This window comes from Parasteatoda tepidariorum, chromosome 7, assembly GCF_043381705.1.
Source record: "Parasteatoda tepidariorum isolate YZ-2023 chromosome 7, CAS_Ptep_4.0, whole genome shotgun sequence".
Taxonomy (NCBI): domain Eukaryota; kingdom Metazoa; phylum Arthropoda; class Arachnida; order Araneae; family Theridiidae; genus Parasteatoda; species Parasteatoda tepidariorum.
The window spans coordinates 81,378,900-81,406,819 of record NC_092210.1 but is presented as its reverse complement, the minus strand read 5'-3'; the positions used below and the strand labels follow the sequence as shown (position 1 = coordinate 81,406,819).

The 27,920-nt window shown below is 28.0% G+C and overlaps 1 protein-coding gene across 2 annotated transcripts in view; it reads right to left on the bottom strand.

Annotated features, from left to right (window-relative positions):
* Nucleotides 1-342: 342 nt before the first annotated feature.
* Nucleotides 343-27,920, bottom strand: part of LOC107454988 (polyadenylation and cleavage factor homolog 11) — a 60,596-nt gene continuing 33,018 nt past the window's right edge. Inside the window, exons 6-20 of one of the 2 annotated variants that reach the window (XM_043053889.2) lie at nucleotides 26,720-26,835; nucleotides 26,309-26,363; nucleotides 26,102-26,225; nucleotides 24,356-24,398; nucleotides 20,404-20,561; nucleotides 19,801-20,304; nucleotides 18,757-18,833; nucleotides 15,016-15,383; nucleotides 13,596-13,833; nucleotides 10,629-10,812; nucleotides 9,427-9,469; nucleotides 6,656-6,753; nucleotides 5,086-5,178; nucleotides 3,067-3,102; nucleotides 343-1,327 (exon numbers count right to left, since the gene is read on the bottom strand). In XM_043053889.2, coding sequence (XP_042909823.1) covers nucleotides 449-1,327; nucleotides 3,067-3,102; nucleotides 5,086-5,178; nucleotides 6,656-6,753; nucleotides 9,427-9,469; nucleotides 10,629-10,812; nucleotides 13,596-13,833; nucleotides 15,016-15,383; nucleotides 18,757-18,833; nucleotides 19,801-20,304; nucleotides 20,404-20,561; nucleotides 24,356-24,398; nucleotides 26,102-26,225; nucleotides 26,309-26,363; nucleotides 26,720-26,835 — 3,016 coding nt within the window. In that variant the 3' untranslated portion in view covers nucleotides 343-448. Of the gene's footprint in view, nucleotides 1,328-3,066; nucleotides 3,103-5,085; nucleotides 5,179-6,655; nucleotides 6,754-8,870; nucleotides 8,914-9,426; nucleotides 9,470-10,628; nucleotides 10,813-13,595; nucleotides 13,834-15,015; nucleotides 15,384-18,756; nucleotides 18,834-19,800; nucleotides 20,305-20,403; nucleotides 20,562-24,355; nucleotides 24,399-26,101; nucleotides 26,226-26,308; nucleotides 26,364-26,719; nucleotides 26,836-27,920 lie in introns of both variants that reach the window. The other variant, XM_043053890.2, reaches the window with a different exon arrangement.

The window sequence follows — 27,920 nt, the reverse complement described above, 5'->3', positions numbered from 1 at the left end:
GACTCAAAATCTCATTAAAAATTTGAGAAATATTTGGAAGCAATGTCAATGTGAAATAGACTGTACGGAATAATTAAAAAAAAAAACACGACTAATAATGCCTGGTTTTAAGATAAAGAAATCAAGAACATGTGTACTAATACATAGAGTTAATGCCAAAATGTCTCTTAAATGTTCATTGCTTCTGAAGAAAGGCTTTTTTAATACACACCAATGGAATAAACAGCATAGTTATGTTGAAAAATAAAGTTTTTTTCTTCTCACAGTAATAGTTAGTAAACAGCTTTAAACAGTAATAGTTAGTAAATATACTAATAATAAGGAAAAATAAAGCAAGCCTGATTACAATTTAAAAAAAGAAATATTTATTCTTTGGATCACAGCTCATTTTTTTGTTGTTGTTTTTTATGTACAAATATCACAATAAATAAAAAAATATATAAATTATCTACATTATGGTACATAGAGCAGACAATTCTGTTCCTTTAAAAATTGGCGGTTGAACATCAAACCTAGGGTCTGGAGTTGGCGGACGGAACTCGTCACTCTCAACATCATCTGATGTCGGTTCTGTTTTCACTAAAGTCCTATCATCTACTTCCTCTGCTTTGATTACTTTATCTTCTGCTTTCATTACTTTATCTTCTATAACCCTATTGTTAGGTTCTGAAGGTTCATTAGTAGTAATGTCCATTGCCTCTTCAGTCCCGTAATCTAAAAAGTCATCATTCATGTAAACAATAATCTTCGATGGACTATTATTCTCTACAGCAATATTTTCGGTATCAGAGCTATCCATGGGCTCTTCTTTAATTTTCGTTGTCGTTTCAATGTTAACGGCAGTGGGGTTCTCACTGACTGGAACATCATTAGGTTCATTGATGTTTGAAGTGTCTTCTAAAGGTTCTTCTTTGATAGGAACTTTGACATCTACATCATCTTGGATAGGAGATTCTTCAACATCCATTTTTTCTTCTTCACATACTTCTTGTGGGATATTTGCTTCTTTTCTAGATGTCATGTCTTTATCTTCCTCAGAATTCTCTTCTTTTCCCACCTCATTTATCTCTTTTTTTACCTCATGTATTTCTTCAATTTTTACCACACGTGTCTCTTCTGTTCGCGCCTCATGTGTCTCTTCCGTTCGTACTTCATGTGTTTCTTCTGTTCGTACATCATGTGTCTCTGCTATCCGTACCTCATTCTTCTCTTCTTTTTCTTTATTACTTGCTTCTTCGTTCTTCTCCCCCGTTTCTTCTATTTTTTCGTCTAGAGCCTCATCTTCTGTTTCTTCTCTAGATGTGTCAGCAATAGGAGACTTTGAAGCCTGTCAGGGAAAATAAAATGTTTTAGTCATTAACATGTTTAGTCATGGCATGTTTTACTTTAGTATAGACATTAAAAAACAATTTTTATCTAAGCAACAACAAAAGAATTTTTAATAACAGAATTGCCTTTAACTATCAGTTATTCGATTTCGTCCTGTTAACTCATCATTTTAAAACAAAAGCATTGAGAAAAAAAACTTCCCTCTCTATAAAAAAATAATAGATTTTCGAGTTAGAAAACATTTAAAAAAAATTATAATGTTTTAATTATTGGTTTACTGCACACAAAACTTTATATATTTGATTTGAAGAAGAAAAAAGATAAATGGGTAGCAAAATATAGCACAACTGCAGTCACTGTTATAAAAAAGTGAATTGCAAATTAAAACTACAATTCTGAAGTTTTAAAACAGCCATGAAAACATTTAACTTTAAAAAGAATAGACTAAACATAAACAGCACTAAGTAAAATACTTTCCATTATAATTCTGAATAACTCATTTGTTTCAAAAATTTTTTTTTTTAAACATCATACAGGATAAAAAATTTTGCAAATAAATAACGAATACCCACTAGAAATGCATTATAATGAAAAGTAGGAATAATGATTCATAAAACCAAGTCTTTTAACTCAATTCTCAACAGAAGTTTAACCTTACACAAATTTTAAATATGCACTTCGGCTTCAACAGTTATGTCTCTTAAAGTATATTATTATAAATAAATCAAAATAGGTGTTTATTTATATAAAACTGTTCAATTTATTAATTTTAACTTTTTGAGGACATTTGACTAAATATATATAGTTCATAACATACAAAATAAAGCATGTATTATTTATAATTAGTCTATACAGGGTTCATACTCTTTCTAAGAAAGTAAATTTAAAATATTACTTATTTTAAACACTTTTTAAAGACATATATGTCTTATTCAGTTCTTCACATATTTCAAGCTCAGCCATTTTTTCTTTAGCATGACGCCTTCAGGCATTTGCTTTTGAAATTAATGAGAGATCACTTTTTTTTCCAGCCTGATCAGAATAATCTTCAGAAGTTTTATTAAGTTCTTGAATATCATCCTCCAAATGTTTCTTTTTCCTCTTTAAATTATCAAAATTTTCTGCTAAGAGCTTTCCTTTTTCACCCTTAGCTTTATTAGTTGTAATTACTTTCTCTTCTTCCAAATGTGCAAGATATCTTTGACATGCACCTGTAGCTGAAACAATGAGTTCTTTTGAAATAATGACTTTTTCAAGTCCACCAACAAATTGTAGATGGTCATCAATTATTCTTTTAGCCACAATTGTTTGGTTTGCCAGATTTTCAACCAATAGGTTTTTGTTGAGCGGACTCGGTTAGAACGCTCCCTCATAGCGGACGAAATAATCTTATAATAATAATAAACTCGGACTTCAACAACACAACAAACAAGTCGAAGACAGAAGGGATGATTAATTATTTTCTCTGTTTAAGAATCGTTTTTTATTTTTGTTAAAAATTTTTCAGGAAATAAAACGTAATTTTCAGGAATGAACCATGTCTATAAGAAAATGAGATAAGACTAAATATATCTAAAGAACAAAAGTAATATTTAAATTGAATACAAATAAAATTTAGCAAATAATTTTGCAAACTGAAAATTCAATAACATTTTAGGATTGTCAGCTAACATACTAAGCACTGAAATTTCACATTTAAAAATTAATAAGCTTTTTTTTTTAAAAATATCAGTATACCTTTATGAAATCTTCGTAGCAAGCTGGATGAAAAACCTGTAAGAAAATAAAATTTATTTTTTGGAGAAACTAAACCATTAACATACATAATTTCAAATTAAGTTTAGTTAATTAAACTGAGTAAATAAAAAAATGCATAACATTATTAATCTCTAATAAGTAAGAATTGTATTAATGCAGTAAAAGATTAATCATCACCATTCTACATAAAGCACTTTTCTACATAGAAAAAAAAAGAAAAGAATTACTGATAAAATGATTGAAACACTGCATGGAAACACAAATCAAACGCTTCAAAAATCGATTACTCAAATGCACTATTCAAATTTTGCCTTTCTTAATGTTGGAAATTTAAAAACCATGAGAAAACCAATTGCATTAATTGGAAAATGAAAAATAAAAGAAAATAACGCTTGAAACACAGATTTACAATTGCATCGAGTGTGTTAAAAACTCATTACTGACAAGCTCGGTTTGAAATTTCCATGGTAATATCTTATTTTAAAAAATTAATTTGATCGAATTGTGCCAAATAAAAAAGGGGGCAAACGTATTACATTGATTAAATTCTTCAGTTACAAATCAGAATTTGCAACAAAATTTCAACTCATTTTAAAGCTTACTACCTATTTTATCATAAGTTAAAAAAAGTTTTATTCTAGCGAACAATTTTTTTCTGTCATTTTGGAATTACTTTCTAGATTAACAATTTTATACTTTTGTTTCCCTCAGTAATTTATTCGTTCTTGTCAAAGCAATTATGAATTTTTTTTTCCACTCTCGTGTTCTCGAATGCGCTTTTTTCTTTAACAAATCTGTGTAAAAAAGTAGTTATTACATGTGAGTCCTCAGGAAGAAAAAAAAAGAGTGCTGATAAGGGCAGAATAAATGACTTGTTAACAAGATTTTGCGTAAGTATTGATTGAAAGTTTTGATGAGCAAAACTCTGAGAAAATTGTGTTGGAATAAAAATTATTGATTTGCAGAATTAGTGGAAGAACAACATGCCTGATTATCGACCTAAATTAATTTGAAAATATACAACAATAACACAAGCTGAACTGTATAAAAAAAAAAGCTGCTGATTTTTATGTAAATGACCTGAAACCCAATATGATTATGTTTTCAAGCTTTCTTGTGAGAGCTAAGACACATGAGACACTTTGACCTGCTTTTATCAAGATTGTGGTTACATATTTTTAACCTGTTTAGGAGCAGAAAAGAGTGGTAGCAAGAAGCTGAAGAAAATAAACAAAAATATTGAAATATAAAAAAAAAGAACAATGATTTTTGTTCTCTTTTTTTATACAATTTATGAGGCCAAATCCTACATAATCTTTTCATCTTGCTTTAAATGTTACTGTTTTGAAACTGTTTTAGCCCGTCAATAGAAATTTAAATTTATAATAATGCTTTTTCATTTCTTTCAGAGGTCAAACACTTGGAAGAAAGATTATTCATTCTATAAGGGCTGTTTGACCAATCACCTCACCTGCTTTTAGCCAAAATAGTGGTTAAATTATTATTTAGGGGTATTTCGGGAAAGGAACGAAGGATTGGAAAAAACAGAAAAATAAAATAAGCAATAAGGAAAATAATAATAAAAAAAAAATTTCAACTATTTTCTGAACAACTTAAGGAATGAACAATTAATTTGAGTCCTCTTAAATTTCCCCCCTTGCTACAACTCTTTTTGCTTTAAAAATGTTTCAAAAGAAAAAATTTAATGTTTCAAATTATCTTTTTTCTTTCCTCTAAACCAAATTTATGATTATAAAATTGCAGAAAAGTGATAAACATTTAAAGTGCTCCCAAAAAATGGTGGACTATAGAGAAAGACCAGGTCATAGTTGGATATAGGAGGTCATGACATGTATGCATAAAAAATGTTTTAAAAATATATTCATACATTTTCAACATGAATATATTGTATTAAAATTGTATCAACAGAATTTTCTTTTTGCATAAAATGCTGCCACATAGTCTGATTTTAAAGGGAAAAAAGTGTTACTACGTTACCTCATTATCATGCCTAACAGCGTTTCGTAAATGCCATTCTTCCTCTTCTTCAACCCAAAACAGCTGGAACTGCTCCCCACAAACAAAGCATTTCTTAACAGAAGAAAAATCACTATTAATTATGGTGATATCATAGTTTTTTCCATAACATTTTAAACTATCGAAATATATAAACAGACAAGAAAATGTTCAGTATGCAAATAAATTTTAAGTTGTAGTGTAACATAATGAATACATGAAACCTGAAGAATAAAAAGAATTTTAATTAAAATTTACAATTCCTTACTCTCAAACAATTACATTTTCCAGTCTTAAGCAAATTAATTGAATAGTAAAATTCCTGAACATATGTTCTGTAATAATTAGAATATTAATAATTAAAATAGAAACGTAAGCATATTAGCCTAAAATAGAATATTAATAAAAATAATCAGCTCTTAACCCATTGTGCATTAGTTCTGACTTTTTCTGAACGTTAGATCAATTTCCTACTTGAAAAAAGTTTTCCACATTATTTAATGGGAAAGAAGTGTAATTATAATTTAATTTCGTCCAGGAAGAAAACACTGAGTTAGTTAATCCATTAGACATTATAATAATGCATTTCTCCAGAGGCAAACTGAGATTTTTACAAGAGAATGCAATTTATGTTGTTTAGATAGACATTAACAAATACTATGTAATAATCAAATTTCAAAAGTTAATCAGCAGTAGATATCATTAAAGTAAAGAACCAATTAGAAAATACTAAAAAAAAAAATCTTACTTACACACATTTATTATTCTAGATCATATAAAGTGCAATTACAAGGGATTTTTTAAGAAAATTCTTAGATTATTGATCTAAGAAATCTATTATTTATAATACATTTTATCTATAATCTACATTCTATACTATCTATCAACTAAAATACTTTGTAACAGAGATATTATTTGCAAATGGTGATATTTAGGAACTCTTAATGTGGACTTATCTTACCATGTAATTAGTTTCTTCAAAAAAGTCATATCGGGTGACAATTATCAGCGATATGAAATAGATTTTAAAAACAGAGTTTGAAAACTTCATGCTAATTTTAAAAGTAACTACAGATATGCGAATTTATGATATGCTTGCCTTAAAAGGCTATGATGTGGCACAGATAAACAGCAAACTTCTGTAAAACTTACTGAAGTATCAAGACAGAAACGTGATTGGTGTATGTTTAGAAAAACCATTTTTACTGAAAAAGAGATAAGAGAGTGTGCGCTTACAAAATAAAATCTCAACACACTCGGTATTCAATTATCAAGTTTGTCAATATTTAAAAAATTGAATTGTTTTTTTTTTTCCTTTCAGAAAGCTCAATAACTGCAACCCTATGTTAATGCAAAAGTCTCTCACCAAGCTAAAAATGTGCTTTTTAATTGTGTCACTAAAAATCTTTATAATATAGAAGCTATTTTAAACTAATCATGGCTTATGCATGCAGATTTATTATATTATATGACTTTTATTATTTAAAATTATCAATATACTTCACAACAATAAGTATAGAAATTTCTTGGAAGAAAAAAAAAAAATCCTTACCTCAGTTTCACATTCACTCGCTCGAACACTATGAATTTTCTCAGCCTCTTCCTTTTTAACGCTTATACAATCAGCTTGAAGTTCAAAGTAACTCGGAGCTGAAAAGCAAAAATTATATACATGACTCAGAAATATTAAATTTTTTTTTTTTTTAAAATAACTAAATGTTATCAAAAATTGTACCGATAAATTATAGAGGTACCAGTTAAAAAAAAAAAAGACCAATTGCAAAAATTTTCATATAATGTATAACAGTTAATGTACAAGTTTTTCTTGCTGTATAACTTAATTAACTAAAAATTGCTGTAGAACTTAAAAATACAGAATGACCTGGTTTGGCCCTTCTTAGATCTTTTTTATTGTAAATCAAAAATATGTATCTAAAATTAAAAAATAATTATTTATTTAAGGTATCATAGAAGCTCAATTACTAGAATTGCATGAGATTTTTTTTTCCCTAATTGGTTAACAAAAATGTCTAAATGAATGGGATATTATGGCTTTTTCAATTAAACTAAAATTTTGTAGTTCAGATAATTGAGTTTTTATTCTTTATAAAAAGTAATAATCATGGATATTAAAAAAGAAAATGAAATACTCCTTTTCAATTAATGAAACTAAAAATTTGTGACATTAATCTGGATTATTTTCAATTTATTTTTTTACAGTTTTCATAAGAATCAATAAACTGCACTTTTTTAAAAGTACACTTGCCATAATATGGACATGTACCAAGCATGATTTCTTTTTCACTACTTAGCATTTAATTTCCTTTTTTAGAGTGTCGTCATATCTGTTTACACATTGTTTTTTACTGGTTTCATTGCTTTAGTATCATTTTTTTTTAGCACTATGAATGCAGCACGGAGCTCTTTAAAGTTTCTGTGACTAAGTTGTTTTTTTTCCAATCAGCTCTCAATCAGGGGTGATAGTACACTCAAATAAAATTTTCTGAAGAACATGAGAACTTTTCTGAAAATATACATCCCCCCCTACCAAAAAAATTTTTAAAAAAAGAAGAAAAGATAAAATCAATAACTTTTTAATAAGATAAAAGTAAATTTTATCTTTTTCAAATACTAGAAATAAAGAAACTTTGTCATATAACAAAAAATAAAAGTTTACAAATTATTATAAAAAATAGAGTGTATGTATTAAATTTGTTAATATCAAAGGTTTTGACAGAAACTAATGATATATCAACATAAGATAATAAACTTCAAATAATAAAAAATATATCCAAAATTAATATTTTAATACTATGAAGACGTGACATAGCAACTCTGTAATATTGCAAATATAAGATTAAATATATAAGTTCCTATGAGGTTAAAACTAAAATGATTAAATAAGCCATTAAACAGAGTCAAAAAGTACATCGCTTAAAGTTAATTATTTTTGGAATTACAGAACAGCAAAAAGAGAGAAGAACCACATAGAGCCCTCCGCCTTTCTAGTGTTAGAGATGTAGAAAAGAGTCATCTGTGTGTGATGTGTTAAAAATGTAGATGTCAAAGAGAAGCATTAGAGATAAAGTGTTCTAAACCAGGTTTTGACAATGTCATAATTAAAAAGAGATAGTTTATGCAAAATAAACTATCAGGGAAAAAAATGAATTTTCATTGCACGAGACAAACGATCACTTTAAAAAGTCACAGATCTTAAATTAAAAATACTAAAGCAAAATTTGTGAAAATGAAATAAACAGAGTTAATTAAGCATTAATCAAAACAAAAGACTGAAATGGGCTAAAAATATCATGAGATTGAAGGATGAGCAAAAATAAATGGCATTTTTTGATTTAAAAAAAAAGGTTTCATTTTGAATGGTTCTGATGGTTTTTGAAAATCAGTGCAGGTAAAACATGGCTTTATACTGAGCAGAAGGTACAGAAGCAATTAGTGACAACAAAAAATGCATTTTCAGTTTTGAAGTAACCTTGATTACACAAAAATCCATCTCACAAAAAGAAAACTGGTTTTAAATTAACTGCAAAAACGCTGAGAACAAAAATGGAATTAATAACTAAATATAAAAGTAAACAAACTAAAAACTTCAAGTCTTTAGCCCTTTAAAGACAGAATAAATCCAATATTTCAAGAAATAGTGTATCTAGAAATTTTTAAAAATTTGCCTAATACTGAAACTACCAGAGAGTAAAATAATAAAGTACTTAATTGACAAAAATATATAATTTTGTATTGTTAAAGTATACCTCTTTCTTCAGCTTCTTCTATTTCTATGAATTGTTCCCAATCCTAAAATAAACAAGAATATTTAAAATTCATTATTTTAAGTTTAGAATTATGGATACTAAAAGATACATTTGTATTATATTCCATAAATCACTTTNTAAAAAATTATTTTGAAATAGTTTTAGAAATAATAAAAAATGATAAATAATAATACACTTAAGTTTAAATAAGGAAAGAAATTATGAAATAAAAATTATATACAGGCTTATGTATGTTATTATTAACATAAATAACATATATAAGCTATTTGTGCTAATGTGAGATTCGTCTACAAACGGCTTTTGATCTGTCCTCTAAATCAGTTCTTTCGTCAACTCAAAACGCCGTATGCTCTAAATAACAAAATGGGCACAAAATCTTGCAAGAAAAAAAAATTTTTTTTAATGGAAGAAAATTAATTTCCGGTTCCAAATTTCATTCCGGTTATCTGGTTTTCCGGTTTTCTGATTTCCGGATAAGAGGTTCTGCACTGTACTTAATTGACAAATAATATAATTTTGTATTGTTAAAGTATACCTCTTTCTTCAGCTTCTTCTATTTCTATAAATTGTTCCCAATCCTAAAATAATCAAGAATATTTAAAATTCATTATTTTAAGTTTAGAATTATGGATACTAAAAGATACATTTGTATTAGATTCCATATATCACTTTTTGATATGAAAATAATAAGTGAATGATTTTCATGACATTACAACAAGTTGTTTTTACCTTACTTTTTAAAAAAAATTCTGTTTAAAAATATTTCTAAGGAACTAATGGAGAAGAACTTAATATCCCAAATATAGCACAGAAACACAATTGCATGAATGAAATAGTTAATACATATGAATCAAAAAGTTTCCAAATTATTTTGAAATTTACACAATTTTTTTTAAAACTTACTACTTTAATACAAGTGCTTTTTAACCTAGTTTATATGTTAGTTTTAAGTGCATTCATTATCCTGAACAATCTCCAAATAAAGGGGAGGGGGAAACACTTGATACATTTTGTTTTATGAGTGCAGATGATCAAGTAACAATCGCTATCGATGAGTTAAAGAAAAATTAATTACAAAGAAGGATCACATATAGATGACTGAGAGAATTAATGGTATTAGAATATAAAGCTATTTTTAAAATTAACAAAGGTTTTCTTTTTTATGGCTTAGGTTTTTTTCAGACATCAAAACACTGCCTGCCATTATACAGTTCTTAACATGTTTTAATAACATACTCTATATTTTAACAATAAATTTTACTACTATAGCTATTTCCTTTCTTGATACATTTTCATCTTTCTCCTATTAACAAGAACTTAAGTTAGTAAGAATAAAAAGAACACTTTAATCAAATAGTTAAAGCTTCTTTTTTTAAAAAAAATTATTATTTAATTGAAATTTCCGTAAAAGTAAAAAGTTGAACACTTATCAAAATCATACAAATTAAAAACTTATTCACAACTATTAATTGCTCCTTTGAACGAAAAAAAAGTTCATTGTATAAAGCTTTTACTCAGTATCAGTATTAATATACTCTTGTTACAATTTTCTTAGACTTAGTATTCCAATTTTTTAGATTGAAAATAAAATTCTAGTCACCCAATTTTTAGAGTAGATAACTTTTTTTCTTTTGGCGATTCGTATATAATTACAAAAACTCCAATAGATTAACACAGCTAAAATTTTTTTTAAAAAATTGAAAAGAAATATACATAAAGAATAAAAAATCTAGCCACCTTAACGTTATAAAAGAGTCTGCGAGAGAAGGCTTTTTTGGCACCATCTTTTTCTCTACGATTCATTCGGAAATGCCAATCAAGATGTCTTCCATATTGTTCACCTTGGGAATTTTTGAATCTCATGCCACAGGTTGCACATTGTGAACCTTTGTACAAAGAAGTCAAGAGTCCAGAGTAAAACCTAGATTTAAAAACATTATAAATCAACATCAAGTATATTTAACAGCTTTTGAATAAAAAGAAGATTTACTACTTTTATAAGCAAGTTTTTCTCGCCCTTTAAAAATTATGAAACGATATGTAATTCAGTTACTGTAAATAAATAAATTATAAAGCTACAAGATGTACAACTACTTTTTGAATACCTTTTTTTTTGTATTATAAAACATTATGTTGTAACATTTTTAAAGGGTTGTTTAAATCAATATGTTTCCTAAAAATCAAATAGTATAAGTTTTTTTCAAATGAATGGCATAACTATTTAACTGTGTAACAATTTACACACTTTTAATTAGTGTTTGCACAATTAGTTTCTGAATAATTATTATAGTTTTAATGCTAGCAATAAACATAAACTAATTACTCATGCAGTAATTTACATTAGAGAAACATTAAGTAATTAGAAAAATTTAAAATTTAATAAACAAGGAAAAACTATTTCTTTTAAACAAAATAAAATAGTTTTTTTTTTTTTTTAAATTTAAATTCTTGTAAATGGTATAACTAACAAACAGAGTACTAAGTTGAAGAGAGTAATATTTTTAATTTAAAATTCAGTGGCATTTACAAAGAACTGAAGATAATTTGCTTAAGCACAATAAAATCACTTTTTGTATAAATTTCGCCATAATTATTCAAACTTTGAAACTAGTAGATAACACAGCCAATTGATTGTGCACAAAATACAACAGACTGCCTTTAGTAAAACCAATCATGAATAAGTGTTAAACAATTTATACATGAGACTAAAACTAATATGGTATCACTAATAAAACATTCAACTGATTCACTTCTTTGAAACTTAATTTTTGCTAAAGGAAGTTTATACAGTAGAAAAACTATCAATTTCAACAGAAAAACAGACTTAACCTCTTTTTTTTTTAGTAAATTAAAAATAAATGAATAAAGGAAGAGCTATTATGGTTAAACTAACATATAGATAGCTAAACAAAAAGCAAATACTTCTCAGTTAATATTAGAAAGTATAATGTCCTTGAATGTCTAAGTTTAAAAACTTAAATACAATGCTGAACATAAAAAAATAGCACAATTTATCACAACATTTTTTCAAATGTTCCAATTTTTTAAGTACAATTAGATAGTGCAACAAATATGACATAACGATCACAATGAAAGGCCAAGACTGGTAAAAAACAGGAATTCAAACCAACAATAAGAAAGGATAGTTAATAGGACTGCAACAATATAACTGCATAGTCCTTTTTTCAATATATTCTTGTCACATAGTAAGTTTAAATGCATAATTTGAGATAATATTTCAATAACAACGTTTATTACTTTTTTGTAGTTAGTACTTTTGTTTCGAAAACCATACCAAATTCAACATTTTAAACTTCCTTTTGCATTTGTTGTTCTTTACGTCCATTACCTGATTCAGTTGGCCAATCATAAAATTTATTCAAATAGAAACTATGCTCTTTGGTATATGATATCTCAAATTTAGTGATGTGTTATTTCATATTTTTTTATCACTTTTTTTAAGACAAGATGTTGTAAATATTTGAGAAGGAATCAGCCTTTCCTGCCGCTACGGGTAAGCTTTGTGCGCCCATAGGCCATCTTTAAAATAACTTCAATTTACTTTTAATTTCTTGCTGTATACTATTAAATATTATGGATAATGCTGTGAGTTTGGTTTTTATGTTTAGAAATTATTTGTAATCTCACCCGCGAAAGTTAAATAAATGTTTGTATTTCTATTGCGCTGGGAGAAATATTCCTGATGGACTCATGGTAATACATGAGAAATTATTGATTCGGGATTTTGATTAATTTAAATTAGGGAGTAGCACTAGGAAATAACAATGTCATTTCTTAATACTTCAGGATAAATATGTTGGTTATTTGTGTTTGCCATTGAATATTATAATTAAATAGTGTTTAAAAATGCCATCTTATAAATATGATATAATATGCTATCTTGTAAATTTGATATTAAAATATTAAATTTTGCTGAGACGTTTGTTTGGACTTGAAAAAAAAAAGGCGAGTAGACACGTAATTCATTTCTTGAACAAATTATGTTGCTTTGTATTTCATATTTTTCTTTCATTAGGTGCTTTAGGGTATTCGTTGGTTAATAGTCACTTAATTTCAACAGTTAATTAATTCAAGCACTCTGTACAATGGATTGATCTGTTGGTTGTTGTGGCCATGACTCTCTTGTAACACTGTATCATTCATAACCGAATTACAAAAAATAATTACAACCTTTAGTTAATAATTATATTATTAATTAAAGAAATATTTAAAGTAAAACATCATCAGAAGGACAACTAAGATAACAATTTACAAATGCTTAATTAGATGTTTTTTAACTTATGCATATGAAACTTGAACACCAAAAGAAAAACCCAAGAAATAGTTGAGATAATTTTCTGTTTTCAATTAATTAAATGTATTGAAAAAATATTAATTGTATATTTTTACTACACATTATTTATTCCTTTTATAATAAATTTGAAATTCCCTTAGACAATGAGAATAAAAATTCTGTTGTGAGTGATACTTTAACATTGAGTAATGGATTTAACATTAATTGTTATCAAAAGATCATTTTAAGTGGCAAGGCATTAGCAACATATATTTTTAAGCAGATTTGTAATAAAAGCATTATATTTTATTATAGAAACTCTATCTCTTATATAAAATCTATATTTTAATATAGATTTTATATAAGGAATACATATAGAAACATTTAATTAAATAAATTAGAATACTTACTGCTTCAGACTTTTAGGATTTAATTCGATGGCAGGTATTTTGGTTTCCTTTTCTTCTTTAATTGCATCTTCTGGTTTCTCTTTTGATGAGCTTTCATCAGCTGCAACAGAAGGAGCTGGTTCTTTCTTTGAGATAATGCCTGCAGCCACTAGCTTTTCAAAAAAGGATCCAACATCAATAGGTGCAGCGACAGGTGGAATTGGTTCCATCGGTTTTTCAAGTGGCAAATTAACTGTGGCTAATACAAATTATTTAATTGAATATTATAATCTTCAAGTTAAAGCCAAAATGAAAATCAAAACAAAAAACACAACATTTTACAAAAACTTTACACTAAAACATAAATTCTATTTAATATTAAAGTTAAACAGTTTTCTAATTATCCCTTTAAACAGATTATTTTTTTCCAGTAATGTTAGGAAAAAATATTTATGGGAATAACATTGAGTTATAAAAAGAAATTTATTAAGCTAACCACTTAAAATTAACTTGATTTTTAAGACCATTTGTTTTTTTGAGGAAAATGATTTGGATTTTCAAAATTTAACCTACTTTAAAGAACTGGCCATAAACATGAACTTTTGAGCTTATAAATAAAATTCATAAATTTTGTGCTTATAGGCTACAAATAAACTATCAAAACAATGAATATATCAGAGAAAATAGATCCACAGTGTTGGTGCCTCTTCGATACCATACTGTTATCCACATTCATGTAATCAAAACCTTTAATTGCTCTTTTATAATAACATGGAAGCATACTTTCCATGGCATTACATAAGCTTAACTATTTTCATAATAATAAAATACATCTCTTAAGAATTTATAAATTGCTTCATGCAGTTCAATATAGAACCAATCCCAAATACTTCAAATCTAAATACATCAATAACTTTAATTTATAGCTATGATTGGAACAAAAATATCAATTATATGAATATCAATCAATTCACGAAATAACAATTTCATAAATTCAGATAAATTTTAACTTTTAAATTATAGAGATTTTAGAAATAAGTTGATGAAAGGTGTATAATACAGTATATTAAACTCATATACCTTAGCAACAATTTTTCCTTGGCCAGTTAGGCTCATAATATCACAAACTCATACATCACCGAGAGACCAATACTTGGGATGCCTAGACTATTTTTACATTGCTCCTATATAGGACCAATATTTGCTGAATAATAAATATAAAAGATTGAGTGAATCTGACAACTCTATACAGGGCCGATATTGGTTGTAAAGTGGCTGTAAAATATCAAATGAATCGGACAATTTTATATAGGGTCAACATTGGCCCTATGTATTCTTATTGAGTCAAGATTCATGAATATAGGTTTAAAGAGGGCCCAAGTTATTTTGCTGCTAGGATATACTTTAATCATAATTTGGAATATAATTTTAAGAACCTTACAGGGTGTGCTGACTATCGGTAACATATGTGGAGTTGGAAGTAGTGGTACTTTTGGTAAACTCCCAGATGAGACAGAAGTTGGAAACATGGGAGGTGGAGGAAGAGGTTTCCAAACAGTTGGCCTTACATCTACAGTATGTAAATTTAATAATCCTGTTGGCCTTATGTCTACAGGAGGTAAATTTGATACTCTTGTTGGTCTTACATCTACAGGAGGCAAGTTTGGTAATGGTGGAGGAGGTGGCAAACTATTAAGAGCCATTGGTAACCTGGGAGGTGGAGGTAGAGGACCAATCAGCTTATTGGAAAATTGAGGTTCAAGGGGAGGTCTTCCGCTCCAAGGTGCTGTTTGAGGCATCCTGCCATTGCTAGGGGGGGAAAAAAACCAAAATTTGAGATTTTTTAAATAATAAAAAATTTAAATGTCACAAAAATATATTTAACGAATGAAATAAAAAAAACTTTTCAATCCGCAAAATTTGCCAAAAATCAAGGCGTATACTTATATGCCGGTAATAAAGTCAGACATTTNTAAAAAAACAAATGTTAGGAGTTTGGCAAGAACCAAGGGGGCAAAAGGTTAAATTAGAATAGATTTGAATATGTTGGAGAAGGCTGTGATGCTAGAAAGATCATTAACTAAACTATTACAATTTTACAAAAAAATTGCAGATACAGTTTGGTAGATGAAGAGTAGTGCTGAATAATTATTTCAGAAGAAAGGTCAAACCTATGATTAGAATTCCAATTATGTAGGGGAATAGAAGATCAAATTTTTCATCAGTGTAGCCTATCGTATAAAGCAGTGTTCCCCAACCCCCGGTTCGTGGATCAAATGGTACCGGGCCGCCCAATTAATTGAAATTGAATTTAAATTCCTAGGTTTATACCCCAAATTAAAAATATCTGTGTTCCATTAAAATTTTATTTATTTAAAAAAAGTGGCCCCCGAAGGTAGTGACATAAATTTTTTAATGTTTGTAATGTATCATTGTCTCCGATTACCCCGAGATGAAACCATCTCATTGCATAGAAACAAGCTCAGGGTTGTCATTGATTTAACGTTCTAGTAAGATAAAATGTTAAATCACTTCATACTTATTTTTTGGTATATCTGTATTTTATTTTGAAGGCATGTTTAAATACAATTAAATTAAATTAATAATCTAAAATATAAACAATCAACATGCCCCCCCCCCAGCAGACAGCAGTAAAATTATCAAACGTTGACAGGTCCGTGGTAATAAAAAGGTTGGGGAACACTGGTATAAAGGACAACTAAACATAAATTTAATCTTTAACTTAACATGAAAAATATAATTTTAAAAAAAGAGAGAGAAAAAAAAACAGGATATCAAAAGCTCTTTCATTGCCCTACATAGTTGAAATTCTAATAATTGGTTTAAATGTTTTTCAAGGCCCTGCTGAGGGGTGGGCAAACTAGGCGGCTACCCCGGGATACAAAACTAAGAACAATTTTTGTTTTAGTTTCTACTTAGCCTTTTCTTTTTAAAAATATGTATGTTTTTTTTTTAATGATGTGGCAGTTAAGAGGGTCTCTATTAGACTTTCATTTTTCTTGAAAGTACGGTAATTAGAAAACTGAAATGTTTAGCTTTAAAATTTTCTCTAAAAAAATTAAGATTGATTTTTATAGGCAGTTTTATGACTGCACTGCATTTTTAAAAGTGTTTCTGATAGACATTATCTCTCTTAATATTTTATGGATAATTTTTTTCTTCTGGAAAACATTTTTAGCATTATGTTCTGTTTTATATTTAATTATCTTTATTATCCTAAGCATTTCTATAAAAGTTTTTTTTCCATTACCTAACACTATAAAGCTAAGTTTTGATTATTTTGATGATTTGATTTATTTTATATAAATAAACTAATTTCTATTTAAAAAAATATAATATTTATCAACGAATTTTTTTTAAAAAAAATATTGCTATGCAGCAGATTTTTTTGGTCGAATGTTCAGCATTTGGCCGAATTACTATTCACTACATCCTATAAAATGCTACATTATTCTGAAAATATTCAATGAGGGGATAGAGTTCTCCCCTCGTAATGAGGTGACACAGGTTCGCAATCCGCTGATGATTGGTCGATACAAATTCTGCTTCTGGCTGGCAACGATTACAGTACTGACATAAAACATCATTAGTGATAGGGGAATCATGGGTTAGAATCCCCTAGCCGTTGGAGGTTTTCCCCTATAAGTAAGGCAAATCCAGGTTAGCTCCATAAAAAAGTCTCCTATGAAGGCTAGTTGGCTTCAATGCTTGTTTCAGGAATTCCCTTGCCTTCTGGGTTGAGCTCAAAATAACAAAAATTCGGAGTTAAACATCGGAAGTCATGTATTCTGAGTTGAGCTCTGAATTGGGTCCACTGCTCAACACCACATATAAAATGAAGTTACAGGAATGAATTTTTTTCAATGTTTTATCAAAGGCATCATGTCCGACAGTAAGATTCACAGTTTTGAAACTGTATCTAGTCTAGTTAAGAATTTATTTTAGGTGCATATAAATAAGTTAAGGAAAATAAATAAAATAAGCTAAATTATGGTTTTCTGTGAAAGGAAATTAAAAAAGACGAGCTATAAATGTTAAAGAAGGCGATTAGGGAAACATATTACTTTATCTAAATATTTCCTAATTTATTATTAATTTCATAAGTTATTTTTATTTTGATTTGAAAAGCACAATGGAAAGTACTAGCTAATGCATTTATAAATGCATGTCTTTTAGATAATTCATTAAAATGTTATGCAGAAATTATATATATTGTTGAAAAAATTGCACTTCTTTTTAAATGGCCTTTTACTTCAAACAATAACAAAAAGACAACCAAATCATCAAATACATAATGGATCATTGGTTGGATCTAATTATAATTAGGTGTTCTAAAAATCACAACTGGCTCCAAACTCGCAGAACCCCTTTTTACTTTCGCTAGGAGCCTTATGATTCCAGAGAGCACTCATCAACTTTCATCAAATAATTTATTTGCAAGTGGCTTAACAACATTCATCAAATATTTTATTTGCACCTGGCATAACAAACAATAAATTAATTTCTCACCAAGACCAATATTTTTTTTTATTTATTAGGATTATTACTTTTTTGAAAGATAAAAGAGTAATAAGTCAAAAAATTAATCTAATAAGTTTTTATTATTTTTTTTTAAGTAATACCAAATACTGTACATCTTGGTGTATTAATTAACTTTTCAAACGACAAAATTTGCCAAAAATCAAGGCATAATGCTGGTAATAAAGTCAGACATTTGCTGATCACGAAATATCAATTCACTGTATACAATTTGAGATAGATATGAATAAATCTGTATTAATTTAACCTTTTTGAAAACTATTTTGAATATGTTATTTACAATTAATTTTGCATTTTCTTTATGATATTTTCATAACAGAGAGGAATAATACTTTTTTAAATTTTAGTAGTTTTCATATTTGGCTTTTACAGTGGTCAACTTATCTACCCGACATTTGCTAACACATAACACATCCAGATATATCTATAATATTAATTATAGATATAATTAGTTTTTAAAAAATATTATTTTTCCCAAATCATCATTATTCAGTGATTTTGTCATTTTGGTAAATTAACTTAAAAATGAAAATATTTTTATTAAAAAAATTTAGTAAGAATTAATTAACATCAATAAATATACATTAGATTTGAAAGATAGGAATTATTTAATGTTTCTTACACTATGTTTCCATCAGTAACTTGAGGAAAAGATGAAGGATGCGGGAACCTTTCTAAAGTAACAGCTGTAGTATTTGTCTGAAAAAATATAAAAACTTAAAAATATGCACACATATACCAGGACAAAAGTAAGTACACACTTCTAGAGGTTCAGGTTAACTGCTGTTAATGTTTTTATGCACTCATTAGTCCTTATTTGCAAGTACAAATTGGAGGAAAGCTGTCCCGTTTTGGAATTGGGGTTGCTAGAAGATTGAGGCTCAAAGGTTAACAAAACATACCATAGGGAAAACGGAGAGTAAAATAAGAATTGACTGATTTATGACAACTTAGAATGTAGGAAGCCTTATCTTTCAATTTGTTTTCATAGTGATTTTAATGGGATATTATATTATACCACACCTGATTCAAGTTATAGCAGGTAGCCTTAGCAGTAGGAAGTTTGTTGAATCAACTTTAAGATATCATTTACAATTATTTTAAACCATTGCAAATATGATTTTAGGACTTATAATACATTTTTTTTTAAAACAACTTTCAAACATTCAATGAAATAAATGATAAAAAATAGTTACAAAATCTTTAAAACGCAGCTTATTTTATATTTAAAAAAAGATAGGGTATGATAACTATTTTATTTGATTTTTTAGAAATGAAAATTACTTAAACTTCTAAACAAACTCAGCTACCAAATTAAGACTGCAATTCACAGAAAAGTTAAATTTCAAGTCTTGCTTAAAAATTACTTTAAATATTTAAACATATAGGGATGATTCATGGAAAATAGGTAAGGGGAAGTAGAAAATATCATACGGATTGAGTATTCCATGACCAGAAATGCCATACTACTCTAAAAGTATTGCTTTCTTATTAGAAACTGGCTGTTATTATGAATTAGAAACAAAGTGTATTCATACAAATTATCAGCTAAAATTGATGAAAAACTTGCAGATTCATCTTCTGTGAATTACCCTGAATACAATTAACACAATATCAAAAATTAAAATCAGTAACTTTTAGTTAGATAATTTAAAATGGAACTTACTACCGAGTTTGTAGGAACTATATTTGAACTTTGAGATACATTCCACACTGAAGGTGTTTGACATTCTGAGATAGGTGCTTGACGCCAATCAATGTCTTTCAATTTTGCTGCAGTAGACTCAAAAAATGGTGGTGGTTGTAAAGGTTTACTCTTTAGGCGCATATCTACATCTTGGAATGGCAAAGTCTTTTCAGTAGAAGTCACAGGTGGCTCAAGACTAGGATTTTGCAATGAAGGCTTATGCATTTTATTAAAGGTTTCACATAGTTCATATGCAGGTTTCTCTCCTATCAATACTTGAGGAGGGGGACCGTCCACTCGAATGTGATGCAGTTTGTTGTTTTCTAGTGGGGCGAGCAACGGGGGGCCACCAAACTGCACTTCGTATGGCCGATTATTGATGTAAAGTTCTCGAGAGGGAGTGCCAAACTGAATAGTATTTCTTTTGCCATCTAGATCAAAATCATGAGACTTTTGATCAAAACTCAAAATCAATGATTGAGGCTACAAAGAAAGAAAAAAGAAAATAAGAATTAGATTAAGGATATATTGGCAATAAAGGATAATGAATTAGGAAGAGAAATTGTCAGCAACCCAACTTACAAGCCCTTCAACAAAAACATTCCTAGGGGTCCCGATGAAGCTTATTTCGTGAGGTTCCTTATCATCCATGAAGGCAAATGCTCGTTTATTAACAAAATGAATAATCCGATCTTTGCCATCAAGTTTGAAAGTTTGAGTGAAAGGTATAGGCGATCCACCTTACAAAAACAAAAATATGAAAAATAAGTTTCAAATTTAATATTAAAATTAATTTATTATAAGTGCAAGTTATCAATTTTTGCTACCTTTTCTGCACATGCATATACATTATAATACCATAAGCATATAAGCAAAAGTTAAAAGGGTCAAAATTAAATTAGGTTAAAATTAGACTAAATTTAATAATTCATACTTTTGAAGGGCCCTGAAAATTAATAAAATAATTAAACTATTGAGTACGAATATGAGATGAATGATGTTGATCATTAGTTTCGCGCTAATGGAATGTAAAATTTAGTTACTCTTTTAGCAATTCACCTTTAAATAATAAACAAAACAAAAAAAAGTAACACACAAATGCAAACATTTTAAGATTTTTCCACAATTAGAAAATACAATTATGAACAGTTAAGTATTTATGCTATAATACATAGTTATATTTGGCCAGAGTCTTCTTCTGAATTCTCTCCCACATTGTCTCCAGTGCTAGTCCCTTTCTTGTATTGTAGGGAGGTGGTCTCATCTCAATCTGAGTATTTCTTTTTCATTATTTATTAATGCTTGTAAGTAATTTATGAAAAATATCTTTTAATGTGAAATAATCAGCCAGTTGAAATATCCCTTGTTAATATGGTTAATGATATGCATTTCACAATTCTGGCTTGAAAACAGGTATTTTATTTTCTTCAAATTTAATCCGAGTTCAGGTCTCTGAAGTATTGATATATTAATGTTTTATATGGTTAACACATTGTATTTGTTGATGGCAGTGACAATTTAATGAAATGTTGTAATCAGTAAAAATCTTTTTTTGCAAACCTTGGAGGATATTGAATCTTTTCAACTAAATGGAAGGTCACGAAATAGTGGAGCTTTAACTTCCATGATCCTCTGGCTCATAGCAGGCTAATGCAAAAGTGTTAATTTTTTCTTCTTCACATAAGCAGTAACTATTAAATTGAATTATGTGAAACAGAGGGAAACCTGAATGTTTGTCTAAACCTATTTCCAGATGGGATTCCTGGGTGAATCCATTATTTAGCATAGGCATCTATTTTTTACTGTTTATTATATTCCAATAACATAACCAGTTATTTCAGTTTAAAAGTAACCTGAAGTGTGTTTTGTCCCAGCTATAACTTCCGTCTATACTAATATAGCCGTCAATATAATTGGTCTATACTTATTTAATTTTTTGATTTCATATGTTTACATTTAAGATATGTATGGCAGTATAAAATTTTGTGTTTGAATTAGCCATACTTTTATTTCATAACCAGTTTCTGCTTTAAATTTTAACTGAACTATTTATAATGATGGCATATGTTGGTAATTGGAAGCCTCCACCAATATTCAAAGGGAGACAAAGAGCCTGAAAGGTTGAGAACCCATTGGTCTAAGNTTGTTAATATGGTTAATGAGATGCATTTCATAATATCTGGCTTGAAAACAGCTATTTTATTTTCTTCAAATTTAATAAGTATTGATCTATTAATGTCTTATATGGTTAACATGTTGCATTTGCTGATAGTAGTAATGATTTAATGAATTGTTGCAATCAGTAAAAAGCTTTATTTGCAAACCTTGGAGGATATTGAATCTTTTCAACTAAATGGTAGGTCACAAAATAGCGGAGCTTTAACCTTCATGATCCCCTGGCTCAGTGCCATATTAAGCATACGCGGGGCCCTAGGCCATTAAAATTTTTGGGGCCCTTAGATTAACTTTTTTTTTCTCGTACATTTTTTAACTTTATTTTGTTAAATTAGTTCAACTTTTTTTGCACGCAAATCAAAATGACAAATTTGAACTTAAAAAACATTGATAAATCTTATAATACATATAATAATACTTATAAATAATAACTAAAATAAGTAATAAATAAATATGATTAACATTATGTAAAAAAATTATTGTATTAATTAAATATTTGAAATTGATTTTTTTTAAAAAAATCATTGTTTTTCTTAATTTTTTTAAAATTTATTTTCAAAAAATCCATTTTAAGGGGGCCATGGCCTAGTGGGTAACTGGCCACTGCCCTGGCTTATAGCAGGTTATTGCAAAAGTGTTAATTTTTTTCCCTTCATATAAGCAGTAACTATTAAATTGAATTACGTGAAACTGAGGGAAACCTAAATGTTTGTCAAAACCTATTTCCAGATTAGATTCCTGGGTGAGTCCATTATTTAGCATAGGCATCATTTTTTTACTGTTTAATATATTTCTATTACATAATCAGTTATTTCAGTTTGTTTACAAATGGATGGGAAAAGAAGAACTCTGAGCCTAAAAGAGTTTTTCACCTGTACCTAGGAACGTAAAATTTCCAGACAGAGTTAAGCATTGCAGAAGAAAGAAAAAAAAATAATAATAATAAATTGACTGTTATTCGGTTTACTCACAAGTTGCTTTGAGGTTATTAGTTCAGTTTTCATCCCATAACTGACTAAATTTGGAAATTAAAAGTGACCTGAAGTGTGCTTTGTCCCAGCTATAACCTTGTGGCAACTCAAGCCACGAATAAGGTTAAATCCCCACAAAAGGGATTTCTACTTTGCGTCTTCCCTAACCGAGGGAGAATTCAATCAGAATGAAACTTGTACTGGCGAGATAAACATCTCGTGGAATCGGAAAAATCCGATTTGAATATATAATGCATAATCAGGAAAATTATATGTTTATTTGTGTTTATGTTTAGTGTTCCTCTCGTTATGTTTAATAAATATATATAAAAGAAGGAAAATCTGGAAAATTAATAATTTGAACGGACAGGCTATCACTATTGAATAACGCAACCTAAAGGCTTGATAAAATAAATATTACAAACCTAATATTCAAAAATTTATCAAGGATAAACAGTAGCAACTCACTCACTAATGTAGTGATAGTTACTCAAATTGCACACCAACCTCACATAGACCCTAGATTACCTCCAATATAATTGGTCTATACTTACTTAATTTTTTGATTTCATATGTTCACATTTAAGATATGTATGGCAGTATAAAATTTTGTGTTTGAATTATCCATACTTTTATTTAATAACCAGTTTCTGCTTTAAATTCTAACTGAACTATTTACAATGATGGCATATGTTGGTAATTGGAAGCCTCCACCAATATTCAAAGGGAGACAAGGAGCCTGAAAGGTTGAGAACCCATTGGTCTAAGCCCATAGACATTCAGATCTTAAAATTAAAATAAAAATAAAGAAATTTTGCGTGAAACAATTAATGATTATATATTATTGTAAAACTATTTTTTAGATATTTTTGTTTCACTATACAAAAAGGTAGTTCTAAAAATACTCCACGGAGCAAAAAGTTTTAACATTTATGTGTGTTGGCTCTATGATGACATAATGGGAATTGAAGAAAGATTGCAAAAATACGAATGCTTCAAGAATCTAAAAATTTGTAATACTTAATAATCCAGAAAGTTTTATAAATAGCAAGAAAGTAAGATAGAACCAAATGTGAAATGCAGGCACTGTATAAGGGACTTAGAAGATTTAATATATGAAGTCTACGTCATTAACTAGATTCAAAACTATTATTATTTTAATTCTTTACAACAAATTTTGACTTTTTGCCTGAGATTTTAAAAAAAGTGTAGTAAAAAATGAGCAATTACATAAAAAAACAATACGATTTAGTTACTACAAAATCACACAGAATAGAGCAGTTAGAGTAAAAAAAAAAAATACATTTTAAACAAAACAAAAAACAAAAACAAAAAAAGATAAAAGATACACAATTCCAAGATGGAAAAAAAAATTAATTTGAACTTACGAGCCACAGAGGAATCAATATTTAAAGGAGGTTTCATTACATCCTACAAGAAATAAAGAAACTTTAGAATTTTAAACAAAACAACAAAAAATACAAATTAACGTAAAATACGGAACAAGCTCAAACATTCAATCAAGTCCCACCCATAGCCTTACAGAAATATTGACGAGCAATCAAAATCGAATAAGCCCACATCCAGTGTTAAGATATACATGCACATCGTGTGCTGACACAACCATAGAAATTCATAAATTTTGTGGATATACTTTTTAAATTAACAGGAGTGTTCACACAATTAAAAAAAACCAAATATAGATATTCAAATCCCAGCAATTTGAAAATAACAATGCAATTTGTATTCATGAGGTAAAATAATCAGCTTTTTTAAAAATTAACAGGATTTATAAACTCGACGTTGAAATTAGTATTCATGTGCTTTTAAAATCCAATAACATGATTTATGTTTACTCGTTTCTAAATGAAATATTGACTTACACGATTAAAAAGTTATACACTTTGCTCTGTATGCAGACAGTTAAAAAATCAAGAGACGTAATTCATACTCAAGCGTCTTTACAATCTGATATGTATCGCGATTCATATTTCATAGTCTATAAAATTCAATATTGCAATTCATATTCCCTAGTCCAGGGGTGGCGAACCTTTATACACCGTGACATTTTCCCTAAAAAATTGCTTAATTAGGTCATAGACGCACCCTCAAATAATTTTGACTTCGTGATTATTGGGAAAATAATAATATTAAATACTATCAACTCAAAACTCTTTATTTACATTGAAAAAAAAATATATATATATTGCAATGTCTCAGTTATACACGTAATTCAACTTAAAGTATCATCAGTGTGACTTCTGTTGTTGCAGATTAGATGACCAATAACTTATATTAGGTTGTAAGATGTTACTTTAAGCAGGACTGTTGATTTTTTTTGCTATTCATTTATTGTTAGCTTGTTTTTTACGGTTATTGATTGTTTTTTTAGTATTAATTTTTAAATTTTTTATTCAATAGTTGTTTATTATTTTGTTTGTGAATTTCAATTTAATTGCTACATATGCTTCATAGCGTAATACCGTTTGCGTAATAACAATTCATAGTGTAAAAGCAATTGTGATCGGTGGAGTGCCCAAATTTTTGTGACATGTGCCATTGGTTCGCCATCCCTGGCCTAGTCTATAAAATTCAATATTGCAATTAATATTCCCTAGTCTATAAAATTCAATATCGCAATTCATATTCCCTGGTCTATGAAATTCAATATCACGATTCCCATTTAGACAATTTTAAAATTGAACATTGTGATTCATATCAAGTGATTTTAAAATCAAACATTGTAATTATCTGCGTATTTTCAGGTGCGTCATTTTAAGACTTTTGATTCTATTTAAAAATGCTTGTTAAAAAATACATTAAATCTTTTGTTCTTTGTATTTATTCTTTATAAAGGATTTTTTTTTTCACTTACTCACTAATTGCTTTTGCCAATGCAATCACAATAATTTGAAGGGAAAAGAACAAGAAAAAAATAGAATAAATATAAAAAGTAAATTATTTAAAACACAACTTATTTATTTAATTAAATCAAGTAATATTTCCGCTTTATTAAAAATGATGCATTTTCTTAAAAAAATTACATTTTTCCTTTCTACCTTTTATACCCCCACTACACACTGATTTTTATTAAAATTTGGATGAGGGCTTAACCATATGAGGACATAACTAACCTGAAAACTTGTAATAGATTTATTAACTGGATCAGGAGGATGCAGTGGTGTAGGATGAAATTCAGATACTTTGTGGGTTGTATTGATTTGCTCTGCTGGCACATGAAGTTTTTCTCTAATATCACTGGAATAAATAATTACTAAAAATCAATATCACAAAAAAAAAAGAAAGAAAAAAAAAAGCATATGCTTGATGTTTATACTAACTTTGGCATTTCTTTGGAAGGCAAATTAATATTTTGATGAATAGGAGTTGATGAATCTACAAATAAAACATATGAAAAAAATTAGCAAAGTAAAAATGACAGAACTACGATTTTACGATAGAACTTGTTGTTCAATTTATTATTTAAAATATTTTAAAAAAATAATGCATTTAATTTAGATTTTTCCACTACTTAATGTAGAGTTGGCACTAATACATTTTTTACTTAATTAACATGAACCTGTAAAAACTACTTTGTAAATTAATTCTTCAACTAAGCCATAAACATAAAATTGGGTATTTTTTTCCCGTTTTAATCAAAAAGACAAAGCCATACTGAGAAAAATATTTATAAAATCAGTTTTAAATAATATATATAAATATATTTCACTATTATATAATTGATACATTACTTTTATTGTCAGTTTGATGTAAGATTTCACTAGGACGTTTGGATTGATCGACTGCTATGGGCAATTTACGATAGTCTTTGTCTTCAGATCCAAGAAAAAGAGGCATTGGAGGTTGTCTAAAAATGAATACAAATGAATATAATTGAATAATTTAAGGAAAACAGTAAAATTTAGAATAAAAAAAAACACTAATAATTATCATTAATTTTATATTTTCATAAAGTACGATGGACCCAAATTTAACTCCCCAATCATTTGTGATTTAAAAAGATCTAAACAGAATTTATTATTAATAAAAATCTTGGAAAAATAACTAACAATGACTGATAAGAAGAAATACATTGAAAAAACCATATACTTGATACTCAGAGTAGCTGCAAATATGTCACATAAAATGAACTAAAATTGTGCTGCATACCTAGAGCTGTCAAAGAAAGAGTGTCATTAATTTACCAATTCACTTTACAAGAACATCATGTAAGAATACTGGTTTGAATGTGATGGATTCTTTGTAGCATTCTGATTTAATCTTTATTTAAACTAGACATGCATGCCTTAACTGGCCTAAGTGCCATTTATTACAAATTAAAATAATATTGTGCAAAATATGCTGAAAAAAAAGTCTGCCTTAAAATAAGTTACATTATTTAAAAGTTGATTTATCTAGTTAAATATTCAACAAAATACAAGGGGTTTCAAATCTTAATAACTAAAATTTATTTTTACTGGAAAAACAATTTATATTATAATTGAAAACTCAATTATACACTTCATATATGAAGAGTATCTCCTATATCAGTATGAAATATATAAAAATGCTGTAAAATATTAATTTTATACTTAAAGATTGGGCAGAAAGCAATCATTGGACCCATGATTGATGCATTTTACCCACAGTGATGTTATATGTAAAGCATTATGAAAATCTAATTAGGGAAAGCTTTTATATTCTTTCTGACATGTCACTAGTAGACCAGACACAAAAGTTAATGGTATAGTATATCAGAGTTGGCCGTTGATTACAGTAATCGATTACAACTGTAATTAATTACAGATAATTACAGCTATGTAATCAATTACTTGTAATCACGATTACAAGTAATCAATTACTTGTAATCGTGATTACAACTTTCAAAAAATTTTGATTACAGCTGTAATCATGATTACAATTTTGATTACAGTAATCAATTACTTGTAATCA